Source organism: Mirounga angustirostris, unplaced genomic scaffold (genome assembly GCF_029215605.1).
Source record: "Mirounga angustirostris isolate CCGP_5_RB_7025 unplaced genomic scaffold, mMirAng1.0.hap1 SCAF_10, whole genome shotgun sequence".
Taxonomy (NCBI): domain Eukaryota; kingdom Metazoa; phylum Chordata; class Mammalia; order Carnivora; family Phocidae; genus Mirounga; species Mirounga angustirostris.
Window position 1 is genome coordinate 133198869 of NW_026991718.1, and position 24136 is coordinate 133223004.

General features: G+C 47.3%; 2 protein-coding genes across 2 annotated transcripts; both read right to left on the minus strand.

Moving 5' to 3' along the window:
- Positions 1-272: 272 nt before the first annotated feature.
- Positions 273-15218, minus strand: LOC135361847 (transcriptional repressor CTCFL-like). The gene is made up of 6 exons (XM_064573557.1): positions 15197-15218; positions 13844-13964; positions 12371-12520; positions 10327-10487; positions 7847-8029; positions 273-434 (listed from the first exon to the last, which is right to left on the minus strand). Exons 2-6 carry the CDS (start codon positions 13857-13859, stop codon positions 273-275), a joined length of 672 nt encoding a protein of 223 aa, XP_064429627.1. The 5' UTR covers positions 13860-13964; positions 15197-15218.
- A 1121-nt stretch (positions 15219-16339) lies between these two features.
- Positions 16340-22735, minus strand: LOC123850651 (transcriptional repressor CTCFL). The gene is made up of 4 exons (XM_045883898.1): positions 22229-22735; positions 21561-21786; positions 16842-17012; positions 16340-16530 (listed from the first exon to the last, which is right to left on the minus strand). The coding sequence occupies exons 1-4, from the start codon at positions 22733-22735 to the stop codon at positions 16340-16342; spliced, it is 1095 nt and encodes a 364-aa protein (XP_045739854.1).
- Between the last annotated feature and the right edge of the window lie 1401 nt (positions 22736-24136).

Genomic DNA, 24136 nt, shown 5'->3' on the forward strand with positions numbered 1-24136 from the left:
TTCAAGAGGGGGCAGCCTTTCGCCTGGGCAGCCTGGCCCGCCAGGAGCCCGTGTGACGGGGGTGTGTGGATGCCACCGGGGCAGGGGGGGGCTCTGCAGCTCTGACAGGTGCAGAAGCCATCAAGCCCACTGCGCCAGGGACCCACCCGGGGCAAAACGAAGCTCAAAATCTGCCCAAGGTGGCAGGGGGCGGCCACAGAGCGGGGCCCGGGACACACCAGTGCATCCCCTGCATGGTAACACCCAGCACCCAGGACGTGATCCCAAGAAAATCACTCGCAGATTAGAACCCCGTTTGTTGAAAAAGAGTTACCGTCTTCCTGGGCTGCCTCTTTTGGGATGGCTGGCTTTCTCTTGGTTCTTCTCGCTTTCCCCAAGGCAGCCGGCTTTCCTGGCCCCGAGCCACACTTCGCCGAGTGTCTCTGCATGTTACTCTGTTGGAGAAATGACACGGGGCGCATGGAGAATCAGCAGCCCCGACGGAATGCCATTTAGAATCCCACGGGTAAAGACCCAGGCGCTGGAAAGTGGGGAAACGTGTGCCTGGTATATTCTTTCTTTCTTTCTTTTTTTAAAAGATATTTATCTATTTTAGATTGAGAGAGAGCGCGCACTCAAGTGGGGAGAGGTGCAGAGAGAGAGGAACAAGCAGACTCTGCGCTGAGCACAGAGACCACCACGGGACTCGATCCCATGACCCTGAGATCATGACCTGAGCCAAAATCAAGAGTGGGAAGCTTAACCGACTAAGCCACCCAGGCGCCCGATGCCTGGTATGTTCTTGTACAAAAAAGGTGGCTTTTTTAAAAAAGGGGACCCCTCTGTTGTGTTTAGGTCTAGCCAAAAGTGAGCTTATTTTAAATATATATATATTTTATTTACATATATATAAATTTATATATTTATTATTTTATTATATTTATTAAATATATAAATTTATAGTAAATCTATATATAAACTTAGTAAATTTATTATAAATTTATATATTTATATATAAGTATATAAATATTTATTTTTGAGTAAATATAAATAAATAAAATAAAATAAATATAAAAATATATATTTTTTATCATAGAAGTCAATGAGAAGACAATATCTATTCTTCTAGAATGCGTCTACTCTCCAAAGTGAGGCTTGATGTTGAACCAGAGATTCAATAGACTGTCAATTTTAAGAAAATCAATCATACACTGTATGAATTTCACTGCCCTGCCAACCTCTCTCCTGACCTACCATGCATGGAGTTAGGGAACGTATACACAACACTCAAAATTAAGAGGGAAGTCACAGATTTCCCGGTCAAGACGATTAACGATGCATTCCTACATAGGAACACTTAGGATGACTTAAGTTAGGAATCTTCCACTGTTTGGGAAGTTCATATGGAAAGTAAGATCCTGGTGACGTGTCAGTCAATTTGCTGATGATATAAAATCTCCCACCTAATTTCTACTTGGCTTCAGCATGGTGCTCCGCTGGACTGTCCTGGTTTTTATGGGTAGAAGGGGAAGGATTCATGTGTAAGTGGAGGGGGAATGTTACGGGTTACTGAAACTTCTTCCATTTTGGGTTGGCAAACGATGGTCCATGGGTCAAATCCAGTCGGCCAACTGTTTTTGAAAAACAAGTTTTCTGGGGGCGCCTGGGTGGCTCAGTTTGTTAAGTGCCTGCTTTTGGCTCGGGTCATGATCCCGGGGTCCTGGGATGGAGCCCCTTGTCCAGGCTCCCTGCTCGGTGGGGAGCCTGCTTCTCCTTCTCCCTCTACCACTCTCCCTGCTTGTGTTCTCTCACTCACTCTCACGCTCTCAAATAAATAAATAAATAATATATATATAAAGTTTTCTGGAACACTGCCATGTCTATTTGTTTATGAATTGTCCATCTATGGATGCTTTTGTGTTACAACAGTAGTTGGGCCAGAAACTGGTCTGCAAAGCTGAAAATATTACTATCCGGCCCTATACAGAAGAAAGTTTGCCGATCCCTGATGTATATGATGATCATGCACAAACGGAGCCTTTTGGGGCCAAGGATTCTTTTGAGGATATGATGATCGCAATGGCCTCTTCCCCAGCAAAGCATACTCGTGCACACATACAATCTCCCTCCAAATTCATGAAGCTCATGGCTAACGACTCTGGACATCGGCTTTGGATTAATAAACAACCAAAAACACAACCAGCCTTTAAAAAGTAAGTGCGCTAAGATTTTAAGTAAACCAATATGACATTGGTTTACAATATGACAGGGGGCAGAGCGGTATGACAGACATATGCATCAGAGGACTGTTTCTCAAGAGAGGAAGGACCCAGCATTTGGAATCCAGAACAGGGGTCCTCACTGGGGAGGAAAGGTGCTCACAGCCCTATGACATTCTGGTGTGGAAACCACCACATGTTAAAGAATGAGAGTTTGTGAACGATGTACTTTCTAAAAATTAAATTGGATTCAAGTACCCAGATATGCACATATTTCTTTATCTTTAAAGAGTTCATATTTTAGGGCAGTTTTAGGTTGAGAGCATAATTGAGAGGGAGACAGAATTTCCCTTACGCCCCTTGCCCCCGCACACGCACAGCCTCCCCCCATTATCCGAATCCTCACCAGAACGGGGGATGCTTCTGTTACAATCAATGAACCTACATGGACACATCACAATCACCCAAAGCCCGTGGTTTACACTGAGGTTCACTCTTGGTGGTGTTTGTTCTGTGGGTGTGGACAAATGTATAATGACCATATCCACCATTCTATTATCACACGGACTAGTTTCGCTGCCCTAAAACTCCTCCGTGCTGCACCCGTTCATCCCTCCTCCCCAACCCCTGGAAACCACCCATCTTGTTACTGTGTCCATAGTTCTGCCTTTTCCAGAATGCCCCATGGTTGGAATTGTACAGTGTGTACCCTTTTCAGATTGGCTTCTTTCACTTAGTAATATGCATTTAGGGTTCTTTCATGTCTTCACGGCTTGATGGCTCATTTCTTTGTAGTCCTGAACACTACTCCCTTATCTCGATGGACCTGTTTATCCATCACCTACTGAAGGACGTCTTGGTTGCTTCCAAGTTTTGGCGATTATGAATAAAGCGGCTATAAACATCCGGGTGCAAGTTTTTGTGTGGACGTAAGTTTTCTACTCCTTTGGGTGAACAGGAGTGTGAGTGCTGGATTGTATGGTAAGAGTATGTTTAGTTTTATAAGAAACCACCAAACTGTCTTCCAATGTGGCTGCACCATTTTGCATGCTGCCCAGCAACGCCCAAGCGCTCGGTCTGCTCCACTTCCTGGCCAGTGTCTGGTATTCTCAGCGTTCTGGATTTTGGCCATTTTTGTTAGGTGTGTGGTGGTGTCTTGATTTATTTGCATTTCCCTGATGACGTACGACGTGGAGCATCTCTTCCTGTGTTTACTTGCCACCCGTATGTGTTCTTTGGTGAGGGGTCTGTAAAAATCCTTGGCCCATTTTTTAAATCAGGTTATCTGTTTTCTTAGGGTTGTGTTTTAAGAGTTCTTTGTGTATTTTGGATGACCGTCCTCTATCCAATGTGACTTCTGCATATCTTTTCCCCCTGTCTGTAGCTTGTCTTCTCGAGTCAGAGGTCGTGCATTTTAGTGAAGGCCAGCTTACAGATGATTTCTGTCATGGATGGCACCTTTAGTGTTGTCCCTGAAAAGTCCCTGCCAAACCCTAACAAGATTTTCTCTTGTTATCTTCATGGGTTTTATAGTTTTGCATTTTACCTTTAGGTCTGTGATCCATTTTGAATCAATTTTAGTGTAGGGTGTCAGGTCTCTTTCTAGATTTTTCATTTTCGCTGAGCACGGAATCCCACGACCCTGAGATCATGACCTGAGCCAAAATCAAGAGCCAGCCACTCAACCGACTGAGCCACCCAGGCGCCCCTAATGTGCAGAGACTCTGATAGGAATTGCACTGAACCTATAGATCAAGTTGTAAAGGACTGACATCTTGACATTGTTTTCTTATCCATAAACATAGACTAATTTTCTCCATTTATACAGTTTCTCTTAGATTTCATTCATCAGAGCATTTTTCGTTTCCATTGTAGCAATTCTTTGTGGTTCTTTCTTAGGATTTCCATCCCTCTGCTCGTGTTGCTTACCTGGTCTTACATGCCGTCTACTTTATCCACTAGCGCCCTTAGTGTGGGAATCAGGGCTGTTTTAAATTCCTGATGATTCCAACATCCCTGCCATGCCTGCTTTTGCTGTTCTGTCTCTCCAAACTGTGATTTTACCTTTTGGGATGACTTATTAAGTTTTCCTCATAGCTGGACTTGACGCCCCGGGGAAAAGGAGCTGCTGGAAACAGGGCTTTGGGAATGCGGAGGGGAGGTGTGGGGAGGGGGCGTGTTCTGTAGCCTGCGACCGGGTCTCACTGTGTCCGTGAGTCGTGCCTCTGGACTGTGAACCTCACAAGTGTTTCTCGGTTTTATTTTCCACCTCAGGTGGGACCGGAGGGCTGCTGTGGGCTGGAGTCGGGTGTCTCCCTTCCACCGGGTCACTTAGTTCTGATGATAGCCCAGTGGGTTAGGCTCTGGTGAACTAGTTTCCCCAGAGGGAGACCTTGTTTGTTAAGGAGAACAGAAGGTTCTGGGGTATTTCAGATCGCTTCCTCCCCTTTTCCCGGCTGGAGGGAAGCAGAAGCGGATTCTTTTTCTGACATTCACTGTGAGAACCTGGTCGGGCTCCTGGTGGTAAAACCCCCAGTACAGTGGGGGCCTCTGGGACTGGGACTGTAGTTTCTCTCGGACTTGTCCACCTGAGCCTCCAGCGAGTCTTCAATTACCATTCAGGTTTTCCTGCCCCGGCGCTGGTTCCCCGTGGAGGCTTCTGCCTGCAAGTCTCTGCTCTGGAACCCGTGACTCAGTGTTCACCTGTCCGTCTCCATTCTTCGGGGCGGTGGTTGGCCCTGTGTGCTCCCCTCTCCCTACAGATCCTAGAAGAGCTGATTTTTCAATCTATTCAGGTGTTTACTTGTTGTTAAGACAGAGTAGCAACTTCCAAGTGGAACCAGAAATGGGTTGTTTAATTTTTTTAACAGCGTTATTGAGATTTCATTCATATACCATAGAATTCTTCCATTTAAATTGTGTAATTCAGTGGCTTATTCCTAGTGTTGTAAAACCATCACCACCATCAATTTCAGAACTACATTTCAAAAAGAAACCCTACGCTCTTAGGAGTCACCCTCCGCCTTCCTCTCCCCCAGCCCCTGGCAACCACTAAGCTACCTTCCATCTCTGTGAATATTCTGGACATTTCCTAGAAAGGGAATCATAGAATATATGGCTTCTTTTAAGGTTCACCACGTTGTCACATGTACACATTCCTTTTAATGGCTGTGTAATATTCCACTGCATGGATATACAATGTTTTATCTGTTCATCGGTTGATGTACATTCAGGTAGTTTCCACTTTTTGGAGCTGTTTATGAATGACGCTGCTATGAATATTCGTGTACAAGTTTCTGTGTGGTCCTTTTGAGTATATGCCTGGGAGTGGGACAGCTGGACTGTGCACTAACTTTACGTTTCACTTTTTGAGAAACAGCCAGACTATCTTCCAAGGTGGTGTCACCATTTTCAGATCCCACCGGCGCTGTGGGAGGGCTCTGATCTTCCCGCATCTTTTGTTATCGGTCTCCTTTGACTGTAGCCACCCTCATGGCTGGCCCTACATGTTCTCGCTATGATTCTGCTTTGCATTTCCTGAGCAACGAACGACGATAAGCATCTTTTCATGTGTTTATAGGCCATTTGTAGATCTTGTGTGAAGAAATGTCTATTTGGATCCTCTGCCCATTTTTCTTTGGGTATTTGTCTTTCTATCCTTATGCTGTAAGAGGTTTTATACGTAGGCACACCTCATTTTACCGTACTCTGCTTTACTGCACTTGTAGGCGCTGTATTTTTTATAAATGGAAGGTGTGTAGCAATCTGGCATCGAGCAAGTCTACTGATGCTGTTTCTAGAAAGCTCATACTGTATCTCTGCATCACACTTTTTTTCTTTTAAAGATTTTATTTATTTATTTGACAGAGAGAGACACAGTGAGAGCAGGATCACAAGCAGGGGGAGAGGGAGAAACAGGCTTCCCGCGGAGCAGGGAGCCCGATGCGGGGCTTGATCCCAGGACCCCGGGATCATGACCTGAGCCGAAGGCAGACGCTTAACGACTGAGCCACCCAGGCGCCCCTCTGCATCACACTTCTGTAATTCTCGCAATATTTCAAACTTTTTCATCATTATTGTATTTGTTACGGTGATCTGTGATCAGTGATGACAACTTGCCAAAAGCTCAAATGATGGCTAGCACTTTTTAGCTATGAAGTATTTTTAAATTATGGTATATACTTTTTTTTAAAAGACATAATGCTATTGCACGCTTAACAGACTATAGCATAGTGTAACTAACTTTTATATGCACTGGAAAACCAACACATTCCTCTGACTCACTTTATCGTGAGGTACTTTACTGTAGAGCTGAAGCCCACGCTATCCCCAAGGTATGCCTGTATTCTAGGTGCAAGTCCAAATACACTTTCTTGAATGCAAGAAAAGTTTTCAAAACTTCTGATTGTATGTTCTGAGGAATTCTATGAGGCAGACTCATTCTTTTCTCTGTTTTCTGGTTCTTCACACCAAAGGGCAGGCTCTTTACAATGTTGACAAGGTATGAACGCTGGGTTTGGAGTGTTGTCACTACTTGTATTTGAGAATTTGAACTTAGGAGTATTAACACTCCAGAATTACCCAGAAAACCACAAAGAGAAAAGATAAAGCTTTCTCCTCCTAAAGAGTCAACTTCAGATAATTCAAAACTTTTATAAAAGCTAGCCGGGAGCGCATACATTGTCTAAGGGTCTGGCTCATCATCTGTCGTGGTTTTGCAATGACCACAAATTCTTCCACACTTTTCCTTTCGAAAGGAACCCCATCCCCCACCTCTTGAATGTGGGCTGGACCTAGTGATTGGTTTTTAATGAGTAGAAATAATGGGCCACTTTTAAAACTAGCTGACAAAGGGCACAGTTGCTCTCTCCCCCTCTCCCCCTTGCTCTGGGTCATGAGGCCACTCGAGCAGCCCAATGAAGAGGTCCACGTGGTAAGGAACCGAGGCCTCCTGCCAAAAGCCATGGAAGGGCACCATCTTGGGAGTGGAGCCTCCAGCCCCGCCAGGCCTTGGGTGATGTGGCCCCCAGGGGACAATATCCTGACAGTAACCTCATGAGAGACGCCGAGCCAGACCCATCCATCCAAGCGCCTCCCAAATTCCTGCCCCACAGAGAATGTGCGGTAATAAACGTTTGTTGTTTTTTAAGCTACTAAGTTTTGAGGTGATTTGTTAGATAGCAATAGATAAATAATACACCGCCTAAAAAAAAATAACATGGAAGACTAAATGTCTTTCTTATCAGAGCACCAGCAACACTGCTCTAAGAACGTCTCTGAGATATTTTGAAAATTGTGTCCTCTCTGTGAAATAGCCTAAATCTAATTCACAGGAACAATGTTAACATGTTACACTTAAAGCAGGAGTCTTTGCAGATTCTGGGGAGTATGAGAATTCCCTAAAACGATTTGTAGGATTTTGTTTGCAGAATTGCCTTTTTTCACGGAAGGGGAGACCACACTTTCGTAAGATTTTCAAGAGCTCTGTGACTCCAAAAAACTAATAACCACTTCCCTAAGGCAGGACAGATAGTGCCTTCAGACCTGACAAGTTTCTATAATTGGGTTTAAACTCCCTGAGTGTGTCAGTGCCCGTGAAACAGAGGAACCTCTTCGAGGAGGACTTACTGTGACTCAAGTAAGCTTACCCAGCGGGAGAAGCCCTTGCCACACTTGGGGCATTCGTAAACGGCCGGGATGAAATTGGCATCATGGTACTTCTTGAGGTGCACATTTAGAAGTTGCTTCTGTCGGAAACATTTATCACACGAGAGGCAGGGGAACGGCTTCTCTCCGGTGTGGGTGCGTATGTGAACGGTCATATGACGTTCCTAGGAGGGATGGGGAGGAAGACAAGCAGCTGAGCTACCTATGGGGACTTTCTTAGTCCTTGACGTTATTTATTACATACCTTTCCTCCCTCCCCAACGATGAGCATATGATTAAGATAAGTGAGGGCACAGTCTGGCCATCTAGGAACCAAACTTGTCCACCCTGCTGTGAGGCCACCAGCAAGCTCTGGGCATGCAGTGGAACATTCCTTGCGGAGTGAAACGATAATCACCTGGCCCTCCAAGAGAGCTCAGGGATTTGCAGCCCGACTTCTATAACTATTTGCAATGACCTGAGTTTACAAAGGGCAGATAGAGCCTGGACACAAAAATCTAATGTCAGAGGGGAGCCTGGGTGGCTTGATCAGTTAACATCCGACTCTTGGTTTTGGCTCAGGTCATGATCTCAGGGTCGTGAGATCTGCTCTCAGTGGGGCGTCCGCTGGAGAGTCTCTCCTTCTGCCCCTCCCCCTGCTCATGCATTCGAGATCTCTTTTTCGAATAAATAAATAAATCTTAAAAAAATTTTTTAAAAAATCTAATGCCAGAGTTTCAAGTCAGTGGCTACTTGGGGCTGGAAGAATATTAAGCCTCTAAATATTTCCCCTCCTGCTTCCTGATAAATATTAGGACAAATCTTACTATCTATTTAAAAGCGTAACAGTGATAATAACTCTTCTTAGCAAAGAAATAACCAAAAATTTTAACTAAGATTTACATCAGTAAATAATCTCGAGAAGCAGGACACAAATATATATAAGGTCAAGCAAAAGTACCTGTTTTATTTAAAACACTAGGATCACGCAGAGGAGACACATGCCCACTTCTATGTTATTGTTCATAACTGAATGGACCGTGTTTCTCCAAGGCTCCCTCCTGTGGGTACCCTGTTCCCCACCCGCCTCTCCTCTCACCTTCATTTCCAGACAGCGTGGCCCTGGTGGGACCTTGACTCCCAGGGTGGGACTGAGTGATGCTGTCCTGGGAGGAGGGTGGGTGGAAGGGCATGTGGGGAAGAGGGTCCTTTTTGTATTCCATTCCATTTCAATCCACTGATCTATCTTATACTTTGAGTGAATCTTTTACCTACATGCACAATTTTGTAAAATAAGCGACTGATTGGTCATCTGGTAAATCTCAGTTTATTGAGCTATGGAGAGCTTCTAACTGTTGACACATTTCATGACACTGTATAAAGAAATGTTTTCTTAAAATCGCTCCAGTCTCGTTAAAAAAGTCTTCAAGTGTTAGCAAGCTGTCAAGCTCATGGTGGTGGAAATGCAAACTTCTAATTGTTTATTTCCTCGTGACAGCTGAAATCGTATCTTTGCCAACACATCTTCCTTGAAGTGACAGACTCCCTTTATTTACTTTCAAAAAGGCACAGAGTGTTGCCACATGTCTGAGATGGAAGCGGTGGAGTCTGTCACTCGTTCTCTCAAGTGAAAACAACAGCTCAGGAAAGAGTGGCTAGTTGAGCTGGCAACTCGGACAAGGCGCCGGGAGCTTCCGTCCCGATGGCCACTGGGTTTCGGGAGACGGCAGCGGTACCTCATCACTGCAAGTATTCGGGGTCAAGACTGAACGAAGCCGGTGACTGTCACCACCCCATCGAGAACAGTCTTAAGGAAAACTGCCTTTATCTTTGCAGCCAGCACAGGACCGTGAGGAACACAGTGGAGACCAGTCCTGCTTCGTCGCATCGCTGCTCAGCTTGGTTCTGACACACCTTCTGACGCACGCCACTTTGGTACCATCACCACCCAGGTCAACATAGCGAAAAGGGCAAATACTGTGTTGGCGTTAATTAATTAGTTAATCATCTTGATTTACGGCCCTGACTGGTTTCAAGGACGTGCAGGAGTCGTAAACCGTATCTTTTTTTTTAAAGATTTTATTTATCTTAGAGAGGAAAGAGAGAATGAGAAAGCACGCACAGGGAGGGAGGGGCAGAGGGAGAGAGAGAATCCTCAAGCAGACTCCTCACTGAGTGTGGAGACTGACTCGAAGCGCGATCCCACGACCCTACGACCCTGAGATCATGACCTGAGCTGAAGCCAAGAGCTGGATGCTTCACCGACTGCCTCACCCAGGCGCCCCTGTCAACCATACTTTGAAGAACTGTAGCTTTGACGTACTGGCCCCTGGCTGCTCTCTGGTTATTCTGAACACCATCTTCCAAGAAAGCATGACCTTGTTCAGTATTTTCAAAGTGACAGAGGACCCCCTTCCGACCCGCCGTTTTTGCACACCCCGCTGCCTTCCTCTGCCCCCCCAAATCGCCTGAAACCTGGTACCTGCTTGCAGGCATAACTACAGTGTTCACACTTGAACCTCTTCTCGTTCTTATGAGTCTTCTGGTGCTGAATGAGGGCGTAGCGTTCATGGAAGACAGCAGAACAACAGCGACACTTCATCTCTGCGGCCTTGTAAGTATGCAGGTTCCGCAGATGGACACCTAAAATAGCGACAGAACGGGGGGCGCTGAAACCGTATTACTTCTGTTAGCTGCTCTCCCAAGCTCTGTGTCGGGGCTTCTCCATCTCAGCACTACTAGCACCTGGAGCTGGTTTCTTCTTGGGGAAGCTGTCCTGGGCGCTGTAGGAAGTTTAGCAGCATCCCTGGCCTCCTCCCAGTACATACCAGTAGCATCCTTTCCTCCCCGGGTGTGACAACCAGAATGCCTCTAGATATTGCCAACTGCCTCCCAGGGAACGAAATCCTTCCCCGCTGGGTGCTACTGCTAAGAATGCACCGCATGCTGACAAGTCCGCTGAATACCCTTTTCACCACAGAGTGAGATGTCGTTTAGGCTGGGGCATATCGGACCCAACGTGTTCATTGAACAAAGCACCTCGAGAACCTCATCATGGTGCGGGCGGGTTTTTGGGATAATGTTAAGGTGGTTTCACATTAAAAACATATAACTTCTGTATCTTAACTTAAAAAAAAAGCCCAGATGTTCTGTTGGAAGTCAATGCCCTGGTTTTTTCCTCTGTCGTAGCTGACCTAGGACTCGCAGTGAGGTCTGATTGGACACGCTCTAGAATAATTTCTGCTGAACTGCGTCTAATGCGTGGTGGTTTGTGGTCCTTTGTGGAAAAGGCCAACCCCAACAGACACCTGGAGGAGGTACACCCTCGATGTGCTGACTCAGTCACTGAGGAGCCTGATCTCTCCAGTGGCGGCAGAAGACTTCACTGGTTCACAAAGCATCTTACCAGGTACGAGGAGTGGGCCGCCTACTGAAATGGGTGTGACCTACATCATTTCGTGTTTCCTTTCTGGGCAACAGGCTTGTGGTTCTTGTACCCTACAAAGTCCCACTGGGCTGTGTTTTGTGGCATGCCAGTAACTACCGTAACATTGACAGAATGTTCCAGATTTTAAAAAAAGAAAAAGTTAAGGCTTCATAAAACATCCTCACTCTTTCAGAAATGTTCTCAAAACCGTGTATCTCATCTCCGGAATTTCTCCGGGCAGATCGGTGACTTATATTTGTGCTAGCATGTTGAGTGTTACATGCTTTGGTAAGAGAAGTAAGATCACGGAAAATGGGAAGCCCAGGAGCCCCAAAACATAGGAGAGAGGCTCATTCACTCACGGTTGCTCCCACTCCTAAACACTGCCTGGTTTTCCCTGTGGGCAGGATAAAACCCAGACTCCTAAATCTGGCATTCAGAGTCGCTCATCGTGCATTCCATTTTTGCTCTGTGATGTTTCTTGCCATTGAGAGGGCATACCGTATCACAGCAAGGATTTCAGACCATAGGCTGGCCTCTTTTACTGAAGTGAGTTCCCTAAGGAGAGGGCCGTTTAAGTTCTTCCTTTTGTAACCTCAGCACCCTGAACTTTTTAGGATCACAGCAAGAGTCTAAGAAAGGTTTGCAGAGTATCACTGATGAGAACATTAAGAGAGTCAGAACCTACCTCCAGGCCACCTCCCGGCACCCTGGCACCTCCCAACTTAGGGGACCGTGGAGCAATTCATGCTGTCTCTCTAAGCCCCTCCATCATCTGTAAAAACAGGCCTGCTATGGAATGAAACAGTATCCGTGGAAGTGCTTTAGGAGCTTAAATACCCGTGACTGCTTAGCGGGTGTACCTGGAAATGAATGGGCGCTAGGCCAGGACTCCAAAAACAAGCCATGAACCCGCACTTCTGCAATCTCGCCACTAGATGGCACCACAGGACCTCTGAAAAAAACCCCTCTTGAGCTGGTCCTGCAGACCAAGGGCCTCCCTGTCATCAGGCCCAGCGCTCCACGGGTTTCCAGGCTGTGCCCCCTAAGAGCCAACCAGTACTGTCCTTAAAGGAAGTTCAGGAAGCCAGACACTCACGCAGGTCGCTCTTCCTCGCGATGACGGTGGCACAGTGCGGACACTGGTATTTGGGGACATTCTCGCTGTGCTTCTGTAGGATGTGTATTTTCATGGTGCCGCTCTGGGTGAAGCGTGCGTGACAAACGTGGCATTCGTACGGCTTCTCACCTGTGACACGGACGACGGAAGTGACCCTCTGCACGGGGGCTCCGCCCAGCAAGCCCGGATCCTCTCCAACGCTCCCTGGAGCTGAAAGCCTTTCTTTTATCCCCGAGGCCCCTCTCTCAACCCCTTCCTTGTGTATTTAGCCCCACGGTTGGAGCCCGATGCCCAAATCAAGCCCAGACAACGTTACATCAAGTACAGCTGTGGGGACGGCGGCCCAGACCGGCGGCCCTCCTACCATCTGGGGGCTACTCGTCTGCTGGCCACCCGGTTCCCACCCTGGTGTATAGAACGAGACACACACGTAAACATAGTCTTCATACAAAAAATATATATAAAGTAAGTGCTAGAAATACCGTACAATCCACTAATTCCACTTCTGGGCATTTATGCGAAGAAAACAAAAGTAGTGATTTGGAAAGATACGTGCCCCCCGTGTTTATTGCAACGTTACTGACTGCAGTTGAAATACGGAAGCAGACCGACTATCCACTGAGCGATGAAAGGATAAAAAAGAGATGGTGTATATATATGTTTATATATAAAATGGAATATTGCTCAGCCATCAGAGAAGCATGAGATCTTGCCATTTGTAATGAATGACATGGGTGGACCTAGAGGGAGTTACGCTAAGTGAAGAAGTCAGGCAGAGACCATAGGATTTCCCCTGTATGTGAGATCTATGTCACAAAACAGACAAAACAGACTCATAAATGCAGAGAACTTGGGATTGCCACAGGGGCGCGGGGTTGAGGGACGCGCCGAGAGATGAAGGGGATTAAGAGGTATGAACCTTCAGTTGCAAAATAAAGAAGCTACGCGGACGAACAGCTCGGCCTGGGGCACGTGGTCGGCGGTACTGTAATCACGTTGTACATGTGAGCTTGTGCGGTGGCAGAAGGGGACCACACTTACGATGACATCGGGTACAGTATGTGACGGGACAGTCTCTCTGTTGTACACCTGAATCTAGTGTATGTGTCAACCATAGATCCATTAAAAATAAGTAAAAAATTAAGTGCATTACAAAACCAGCACACTTTACATTCTGCCTTAAAATTGGAGGGTCAGTTACCAGGGGACTTAAATCCCCGACACACCCACAGAGGCAGACACGGGACGGCGGTCTGCTTCTCCCCACGGCCCCCCACCCCAAGGCTAAGCGCACATAACGGTGCGGATCAAAGTCCCCATGTCAGGAAGAATGAAGATGCTTGCTCTGACATCTGAGCTTCCCACGGGCCTCGAGGAACATTCTGTCCAGGATCCCTTGGAACAGGGACACCGCACCGAACCAGCGGGGCCTCCCGCGCGGGCCGGCGTTACCTGAGTGCGTCCTCATGTGCCGCTTCAGCTTGTAGGTGTCTTTGCTCGCGTAGCTGCACAGAAGGCACTGGAAGGGGCGCTCCCCCGTGTGTGAGCGGATGTGGCGCTTCAGCTTACTGGCCTGCGAAACAAACAAGGGGCACGGAGCGCCATCAACACTTAAGAGTCCTGAGAGTCTTCCATTAATCAGCATGATAAAAGATCTGGAAATTGCTCCTACGTTAACGTCAGCGCGGATTTCACGGGCCCAACATGGTGCACCGGTCATGACTTTTTGTTTTCCGCCCTGACGTTTTCCGTTTGATGCGTGCATCTGAGGTCCTTGGTGGGTAACGAGCGGTAATTTCAAGAGACTCTCAGACTCAACTTCACTTTACAAAGGGAACACTGAAATCTAGTGGCTCAGAGCCATACAGGATTTGGTTTTCATTTCCAAAGCAAGTTTAGATCAGCTCGCAGAGGCCAGAAGACATCTGTTGGCGTAAATAACGCGGGAGCCTTGAAACAGTGGGTCTTTAATGGACCACAACGTCCCTGTGAAGCATTTCACAGTTGCGAGTTCTGTGGACCCGAAATGGCACGGGAGTGGAGAGAGGCCTCCCTTTCTAGTAAGGCCAAGTTCTAGGTGTTAGTGGTTTCTTTATAAGAAGAAACTTTTAAGTAAAAGGAAGCAACTTCTAATTTGATTAATTACACATCCCAGGCAATTAATTAAAAGGCAAACCTCATATTCCCTCCGTTTGATCTTTTTTTTTTTTTTTGCTTGACTGTTTGATCACCTTCTAGAACTGTTCTTTTTCTGTACGCACTTACTGCAGGCCTTTATCTGCCTCGGGCGGCTGTTGTCAGAAAGCCAGTGTCAGCCCTACCTGCGATCTCAGGAAGGCTAGGCTCGGTCTGGCTCCCCAGTAAGGGACAAGCATTCATAAGCCTGGAGAACATTCGAGAACAACAGAAGACTTAGAACGGAAAACAAGGTCTGAACGGAAAGCTTCAGCTTAGCATTTTAGAAGCAAAGTGGTCGTCTTCAAGTCTATGAGGAGGCAAAACAGAAAGTGTGAACAACTGCAGCATGAAAGGTTTGCTGAGCCGGGCGGCAAAGGCAGCTGGGCAGAAACGTCCTCCGTGGCTTCGGAGGGAGCAGGGAATGAGGGGCGCTCACAAGCCGTCGGGAGTGTGGTAACCTGCCCGCAGCCTGGATACATTCCTGCTGGCCCCAGCGTGAAGGGACGGTGCTAGGGGAGCTTAGGCTACTACCCCTGCCCCTTACAACAGAGCAGCAGGGCAGGGCCTGGAAACTGCACAAAAGGGGTGAGAGCCGTGGCAGAGCGTCCTTCAGTGTAGGTGAGGGACCTGCGTGTGGATGGCCCGTCCCCGAGAAGGGTCTCCGCTGACACGCGAGCTTGTGCTGAGACGGCGCAGGGCACCAACATGGGGGCCATTCGAGTCAGGGAGTCTCAGGTGGCTTTGTGCTTTGAAACCTTCACTGTGTGTTTCCACACACAGCCACCACCTTTAACTCCGATGACAAGTAATTTTTAAAAATAGTAATAGGGGGAAAAATTTCTTGGAACCAAATCCTGACGCCGTCTGTGAGCTTCCCTCGTTTACGAAATGTGGTTGCATCATGCCTATATAAACTCCAGCCCTCCCCTCTAACTCTGTTCCGAGTGAGTGTGTGATCTGTCCCCAACTGGGCTCGGACCCAGGACCCAGCGTGCACACGAACAGAGCACAACGGAGCCCTTAACCCTTCCTTGTAGGGAGCTGACTTTGCAGAGTAGGTGTCCCAGGCGGCTGTCATTCCACTTGGAGTGTGGCTGAGCCAGCCAGAAGGTATAAATAAAACAGTCTGGCCGAAATGACCATGACATACCACTGAAGTCTGAGAAAGGTGGTCTCTCTATAATTAAGAGAGGAAATGGGCCACGTCTGATTCTTCACACAAGCTGTTTTGTATCTGACCAGGTGCCACTGAGGAACGGTCCTAAGTTGCAGTGAAAACTCAGATTGGTTCTGTGTTCTCTTAGACCAAATACCCCTGGATTTTGTAGAACAGAGTTACACTCCGTAAAACGCCAGATAGGACTTTCTAACACATTTGAGAAACATCTCTCAAGTATAAGTAATTTCATTTGTAATTTTGCTGTGGTTTCACTAATTGGGAATCAAAGAAAAAAATTCAATTTTCTATTTTTCTTTCTTTTTTTTTTTTTTTAGAGCGAGAGAAGGGCAAGCAGGGGATGGGCGGCAGAGAAAGAGAATCTTAAGCAGACTCCATGCCCAATGGGGCTCAATTTCGCAACCCTGAGGATCGTGACTTGAGCCGAAATCAAGAGTCAGACACTTAACCTACTGAGGCACCCAGGTGCCCCTCCAATTTCCTATATTAAATTTAGAAAACAGAATGAGTATTATTTCCTGCATAGATTTTGTATGAATAATATCTTTAGTGAAACCTATTTTGTAAGAGATTCTATTAGCGTAGCTTAACTTTCACATCAACTTCTTACTAAGAGTGCCATGAAGCTTTAAGTACATGAGTGAACTTACTTCCACACTGGCGTACTTGCACATGGAACACTTAAAGGGTTTCTCGTGAGTGTGTTTATAACGTCTGTGTCGGACAAGTTCTCCACTGGTAACAAACGCCATGTCACAGTCACCACACTTGTAGGGTCTGGTTCCTGAAAAATCCCATAGTTTATCCTATTAAACAAGGCTTAGCCACACAGTTTCCTAGGAATTTATAACCTATAAATTAGACTCAGTTTCAGAATGCTTTAAAAATTAAGAAGAGACCCTTCATAATCACAAAAACGCCAGACATATAGGAGAAAAATCTTTATAACATTTGATGTTTTTAGGCAAAATCGAAGACAAAACTGAAGTCGTGAAACCAAACATGTTATTTTGACGTGCAGATAGGTAGATTTCGCATTCGTATATAATTTTAACACTTATCCTTAACAGGAAAGATCCTTCTCTTCTGGTTTACCTGTGTGGGTGTTGACATGATTCCGCAGAAGAGTGACGGTGCGGAAGGCTTTCAGGCAAAGGTGGCACATATGGGGCTTTTCAGCGGTGTGAGTTTTCATATGACGATTAAAACTCGAAATTCTAGAAGAGGTGAACATGCAGATATCACAGTGGAAGGTTCGTTTTATTTCTGCAGGAAGAAGAAGATGGAGAGTTTACAGATTTGTAAAAATCTTCCTTGAGATGTTCAAATTCCACTGAAACACAGCAAAGTAACTTGGCATGTCCTTTTTTTAGTGTCATGGGGTAACCCAACAAAAAACATTTCATGCAAACTGTAGTAATAGACAAAACAAACTTAAGACAAAATCTGTTACAAGAGACAAGGATATTATACAACAAGAACAGAGGAAATTCATCACAAAGGTAGACCAATCATAAACATATACGTGCCTAATAACACAGCCCTAAAATATCTGAAGCAAAAATTGACAGAGCTGAAGGTAGAAAGAAGCACTTCAGTAACAGTGGGAGACTTCAATACTCTACTTTCAACAATGGAGAGGACAACTAGACAGAGTATCAGCAAGGAAACAGAAGACTTAACGCTATAAACCAAACAGACATAACAGATCTACAGAACACTCCACCCAACAACAGCACAATAGACGTTCTTTACAGGTGCATACAGAACATTTTTCGGGAAAAACCCTGTGTTAGGCCACACGACAAATATCGATAAATTAGGGGCGTCTGGGTGGCTCAGTCAGCTGAGCGTCTGTCTGCTTTCGGCTTGGTCGTGGTCCTGGGGTCCTGGGACTGAGCCCTATGTTGGGGTCCTGGGATTGAGCCCCACATTGGGTTCCCGGCTCAGCGGGGAGTCTGTTTCTCCCTCTCTCTGTCCCCCGGCTCGTGCTCTCTCTCTCTCTCAAATAAATAAAATCTTTAAAAAAATGTTGATAAATTTAAAAAAAGCATAGAAATCATATGCTCTCTGACCATCATGACATGAAATCAGGAATCAATAAAAGAAGGAAATTTGGAAAATTCATAAATATGTGGAAATTAAACAACGCACTCACAAATGACCAATGGGTCAAAGAAGAAATCACAAAGACACTGTGGAATACTCTGAGCTGAATGGAAGTGAAACCCCAGAGACCAAAGCTTACAGACTGCAGCTAAAGCAGTGCTCAGAGGGAAACTTTTAGCTGTAAACACCTACACTGAAAAAGAAAAAGCATCTCAGATCAATAACCTAACTTTACATCTGGAGGAACTAGAAAAATAAGAGAAATCTAAACCCAAAGCTAACAGAAGGAAGGAAATCATGAAGATCGGAGTGGACATAAATGAGATAGAAAACAGAAAAATAACAGAATCGATAAAAGCAGAAGTGGGTTCGTCTAAAAGATCACCATTAACAAATCTTTACCTAGACTTGCAACCAAGATACAAAGAGAAAAGTCAAATAAACAAAATCAGGAAGGAATGTGGGGACATTACTATCAACTGTACAGAATGAGAGGGGTTATAAGTGAGTACTTTGAACGACTGTATACCAAAGAACCAGATGACCCAGATGGAATGGAAAATTCCTAGAAACACACAAACTACCAACATTGGCTCAAGAAGAAATAGAAAATCTGAATAGCCCCATAGCAAATAAAGAGATTGAGTCATTAATCAAAAAACTACCCACAAAGAAAGCCCCAGGACCAGAGGCTTCACTGGAGAATTCTACCAGAAGCTTAAAGAATTAACATCAATCCTTTTCAAAGTTCCCACACAGAAAAGTAGGACACTTCCTAATTCATTCCATGAGGCCAGTATTACTCAGATACTAAAGCCAAAGACACAAAAGGAAAACTATGGACCAATACCACTTATAAATATAAATGGGAAAATCTCCAATAGAATACTAGTAAACCAAACCCAGCAGCTTATTAAAAGGATTGTGCACCAGGACCAAGTGGAATTTATCCCAGGAATGGAAGGATGGTTCAACATATGACAATCAGTGCAACACACCATATTAACAAAAGGAAGAGGAAGAAAAGCACCATCATCTCAATAGATTCAGAAAAAACACTTCACAAATTCCAATGGCTTTCATGATACAACACCCAACAAACTTGAAATAGAAGGTTTATGGGTTGAATTGTGATCCCCCCAAAGATGCACTGAAGTCCTAATGGCAAATATCTGTAATGATGACCTTGGCAGATGTCATCAAGCTTAGATGATCATATTGGATGAGGGTGGGTATGACTGGCGCCCTTAGAAGAAGGGGAGAAGAAACACAGGTAGACACACACGGGGAGGGAGAATTTTCCGTGACAACAGAGACAGAGACCAGTGACACAACTATGAGCTAAAAAAAATGCCATGATTGGGACAATTCCAGAAGCTGAGAGAAAACACATTCCTGGAACACATCCCTTCCTAGAGCCTTCCAACACCATGATCCCAGACTTCCAGCCTTCGGGACCGTGAGAGAACACCATCCTGTTCTCTAAGCCACCCAATCCATGGTGTTTTGTTGCCCAAGTGCCAGGAAACAAATACAGGTACCAATTAAAAAATAGGCAAAAAGGGGCGCCTGGGTGGCTCAGTCGTTAAGTGTCTGCCTTCGGCTCAGGTCATGATCCCAGAGTCCTGGGATCGAGCCCCGCATCGGGCTCCCTGCTCGGCGGGAAGCCTGCTTCTCCCTCTCCCACTCCCCCTGCTTGTGTTCCCTCTCTCGCTGTGTCTCTCTCTGTCAAATAAATAAATAAAATCTTTAAAAAAATAAAAATTAAATTAAAAAAAATAAAAAATAGGCAAAGGATTTCAGTAGACCCTTCTCCAAAGAAGACATACAAATGGCCCATAAGCACATGAAAACATATCATCTTGCAGTTAATTTTTTACCATCTTCCTACATCATTAGCATCAGGGAAATACAAATCAAAACCACAACGGGGTCACTCTTCATCTCCACTGGGATGACTCTAGTTTTTTTTTTTTAAATGGAAAGAAGTGCTGGCAAGGGTGTGGAGACCCTGGAACCCTCCCACACTGCTGGGGGGAAAATGTAAGTTGGTGTAGCTGTTGCGGGAACCGGGAATTCCTCAAAAACCGAAATATAGACTGAAATACAGACCGACCATATGACCCAGCGATTCCTTTCCGTTCCTATGAACACACCCAAAAGAATAGGAAAAGAGCGTGCAAACAAAAACCTGTACGTGAATGCTCCCAGCAGCACTCCTCACACTGGCTAAAACACAGAAACAGCCCAGATGGTGATGGATGGATGGATGGAGAAACAAAACCCGTGTTATCCGTATGACGCACGGCTACTCAGGGATGAAGGAACGAAGCACTGATAACACTAAGTGAAGAAATCCAGACACAGAGGGCCACATACTTTATGTGTATGAGTCCATTTAAAGAAATGTCCAGAGATGACTGCTAAGTGGGTACACTTCTCTGTTTTTCTTTAGATTTTATTTATTTATTTTGGGGGGGCAAACCAGGGGGGAGAGGCAGAGGAAGAGGGAGATGCAGACTCCCCACGGAGCAGGGAGCCTGACCTGGGGCTCAATCCCAGCACCACGGGGATCATAACCTGAACCGAAGGCAGACGCTTAACCCACTGAGGCACCCAGGTGTCCCTGTGGCTCACTTTTCTTTGGGGGATGAAAAGAGCCTGGAATTAGCGGGGACAGTTGCACACGATTGTGAATAGATGAAAAATAAAATGAGCTAAGAACTGGGAATTTGGGGGTATGATCTCTTGATTTAAATACAAGAGAAGCATGATATATATGTACATATATTATAGCAAAGACTGCAAACTCAGCCGCCTACTGAAGCCAGGGGCCATGAACCCAAATGAATGATTTGAACCACATGTAGGAAGAACAGGCAGTGTGACTTTTAAAAGAGTCACCTCCCGGCCCTGGCACCTGTTGCTGGGAGGAAACAGCCACGTGTGGCCAGAGAGGACTGTACAAATGAGCTAGAAACTGAGGTCTGGGGGGTGAGCTCTCTTGTTTTAAGTAAGTGAGAAACTAGTATTTTCTAAAAAGCTAAACAAGTAATTTTTGAGGGTCAACTTCCCTCCGTGGGCTGCGGCCGCCATGCAATCTTAATTTTAATATGACTTGACTTGAGCTTCAAGGTCCTTCCTAACCTGGCCTAATCTCCCTCTTTGAGAACCCATCTGAGGAGCTGTCCCCCATCAGTAAGAAGCCACATACTTTCGGAGCTACCCCCACAGGCCGCTTCCAGCTGCCTAGAATGGGATCCCCAGTCTTAATGGCTTCTGAGTCCTCTTCCCTGGCCTCCCCTAAGCATCCCCTCCCTACAAGGCGACTCTGCTGCCTTCTGGACATCACTCCTTCTTCTGGTCCTGAGGCCCCTGCCCTTGCCTCCATCAGCCCAGCGCCACCCCTCCTCTCCCCATGGGGCTGCAAACCAGGCGTAGATCAGGGCCCACCTTCTATGTGTCTCTACAGCACTTTCCAGAAGCGTTTCTACTCTGCTTTAAAAACATTTGTGTCCAAGACACAAACTCTTCTGGATTGGATTCACAACACAGAACATTAGTTTAAAGTTTCTCCCATTTCCTGGCAGTTGGAAAGCACCTAAAAGTCAACCACATGAAATTTCAACCACCATCTCGGTCTCCTAAAGAACAATGGCAGCCCCCTCGTACGCACGGTCTCCTATGCTACACGAGCTGGCCTACCCTTCGTCTTTTTTGGTTTTTTTGTAGAGGTGGCTTTCTCAACATGTCCTTGACTTGATGCAGGTTTATCTTCTTGCTCTTCCACGTTTAAGTCTGAAATGGTCAGCACAATTTCGTCTCTTCCTTCATCTCCAGGCTTTGCTTCCACAAGAAAGAGCTGCTCTCCCACCTGCAGATCGAATCCTCCTTCAGCCAGCAGCTGGTCCTCCTCCTGACCTTTCTCAAACTAATAAACAAAAATGAGTATTCACACAAATACTATACTCTTAATGACAATCCATTAAACTCTTTGCCTTGATAAATCCATAGAACACAGAGAGAAACACCAGAATTAAAGCACAGAAGATCATCTATTGCAACCAAAATGCCGACACCATAATTATTAAGCATCCAGGGTTTGGGGAAGGAAACATAACAGTTTTTTAAAAACACAAGGCGCCTTATAGCGTTCTCCTTGGTGTAACTTTTTAAACTCGTCGAAAAGAACAGGTGGTCGCCCAAGATTGTCCCTGGGTGGTCTTTTTACTGTGTGTAATTTAAACTGCAACTTTTAACTCGCTTGTCCCTACCTAATGGTGCACAAAGAGCAACTAAGAAAAGAACAAATGCAGTCTGAGTTTTTTTTTCCCCCACCCTGCCCAGGGTCTGTTTATTCAACCCAGCCATACCTTTAGCAATCCAGCGCTTTCAGCCAGGCTCACCACAAACTTACTCTCTTCACTGGCCACGGCCATGCTGCCTTCCAGAACGTGCAGCTCCATCACCTCCTCCTGGATGCTCACGGCGACGCACTGCTGGGTCCCCTCGCCCAGCCACAGCAGAGACTGCAGCCCGCCGCCGGCCTGCTGGACCATCACCTGCAGGCCTTCCTGGGGCTGCGGGCTGAGCCAGCTGATGTCCTGCAGCTGCATGTCTTCGGAGAAGGGCACCGTCTGCAGGGTCAGAATGTGCTTCTCGCTCTCCTCCGTGCTGAGTGGCGGTTCTTGCTCTCCCTCTGGCACCTTGGCCTGGAGGGGCCCGTAGGGGCCTGGGGCCTGCACGTCTCCGGGGCCCGGGGGCTCCCTCCCTCTGCACCCTCCATCTTCCTCCTCCTCTAATAGGACTTCTGGGATCAGCTCCAGTGCTTTGATTTTGGTAAACTGCTCGGGAGGGACAGAGAGCTCAGTGCCTGCCATCGTGAAGTGGCCTGTGTGAGAAATAAGAGAGCGGTCTTGGTAGGGCACAGTGGGGTTGGATCAAGGCATGACGAGGTCCTGGCCTCCCAGGAGTCAGGACTAAGTTGATTCGGCATAGGCCTAGAAGGGACTGAGCCTAAACAGTGTTTAGGCGAAGGCAGGAGTTAGTCCAGAAGATTCTAGAACTAGTAAGTTTGGGGCTTGAGTAAGCTTTCAGCACATGCAAATGCTAGGCCTAGCAATGTGGGGCCCCAGATGGGCCAGTGCACGCTGCTAGGCCTAGGAAGCTCGGGCCTGAGCGGGCTTTCAGCAAACCCGCACGCTAGGACTAGGGCTAGCAAGGTGGGACCTGAGCACACTTTCCACCATTACACAGTTCCAGGCTGAGCACCATCTGCGCCACGCGGGCTTTGGGCCCAGAGCCTCTAGCTCACGCAAACTTAGCCGAGCAGGCTTCAGACCCGGTATGCCCACCCTCTGGCCTGGGGGCGCCCCCACTCCCGGTCCCTCCCTGGCCCCTTCCCTCCACGCCAAGCCCGGGGCCTCTCCACCCACCCACGTGGGAGCAGCCTGTGTTCTGGAGGGGGCTGGAGTCTAGTCCCTGGGGTGGCCCCTCACCCGGGAGGCGTGGCCCGGCCGCGCAGCCCACCCCGTCTCGGTGGCTGCTGCCTCGTGCCGCGTGCTGCCCGCCACTGCCTGCCGCCCGTGGGCCGCCTGGGCGCGAGGGTCAAGGGCGGCAGTGCGGCAGTGCGCAAGCGCGGGGCGGGAAAAGAGGGGGGGTCGGCGTGTAAGGGGCGGAGCCAGGGAGAGGGGGCAATGGATGCTGGGGGAGCCAAAGGGGGAGGGGCACCCTCAAGAGCTGCTGAGACCTGGGAGGGATGGCTATGGAGGGGAAATAGGGGGACACCCTGCAAGGGGTGCACAAAGACCCCTTGGGAATGGATGTGGAGGGAAGTAGAGGGGGCACCTGCGGGGGGCGCTGAGATGGGGGGCCAATGCAGAAGGAGGGGAAGGGGAGCAGGACCTGCAGGGGGCGCTGAGAGACCCAGGGGTGGATGGATGGGGAGGGGAGTAGTGGGGTCACCTGCAGGGGGCGCTGAAATGGGGGGGATGCACGAGGAGGGGAAGTGGAGCTGGATCTGCACGGGGCGCTGAGAGACCCGGGTGGGGGTTAGATGGATTGGGAGCGGAAGTAGAGGGGGTATCTGCGGGGGGTGCTGAGATGGGGGGCAGGATGCACGAGGAAGGGAAGCAGAGCAGGACCTGCAGGGGGCACTGAGAGACCCAGGGGCGGATGGATGGGGAGGGGAGTAGTGGGGGCACCTGCAGGGGGCGCTGAAATGGGGGGATGCACGAGGAGGGGAAGTGGAGCGGGATCTGCACGGGGCGCTGAGAGACCGG

Excerpts from the sequence above, each read along its gene's own strand:
- LOC123850651 (XM_045883898.1), bottom strand. The coding sequence starts at position 22,735 with ATGGCAGGCACTGAGCTCTCTGTCCCTCCCGAGCAGTTTACCAAAATC. Across the intron at positions 17,013-21,560 it reads AAAACCAAAAAAGACGAAGG|AAATAAAACGAACCTTCCAC; the intron begins GTAGGCCAGCTC and ends TTCTTCCTGCAG. Across the intron at positions 16,531-16,841 it reads TCATGTCAACACCCACACAG|GAACCAGACCCTACAAGTGT; the intron begins GTAAACCAGAAG and ends GGGATTTTTCAG.
- LOC135361847 (XM_064573557.1), bottom strand. Across the intron at positions 10,488-12,370 it reads CGCGAGGAAGAGCGACCTGC|GTGTCCATCTGCGGAACCTG; the intron begins GTGAGTGTCTGG and ends TCGCTATTTTAG. Across the intron at positions 435-7,846 it reads GCAAGGGCTTCTCCCGCTGG|AGTAACATGCAGAGACACTC; the intron begins GTAAGCTTACTT and ends TTTCTCCAACAG.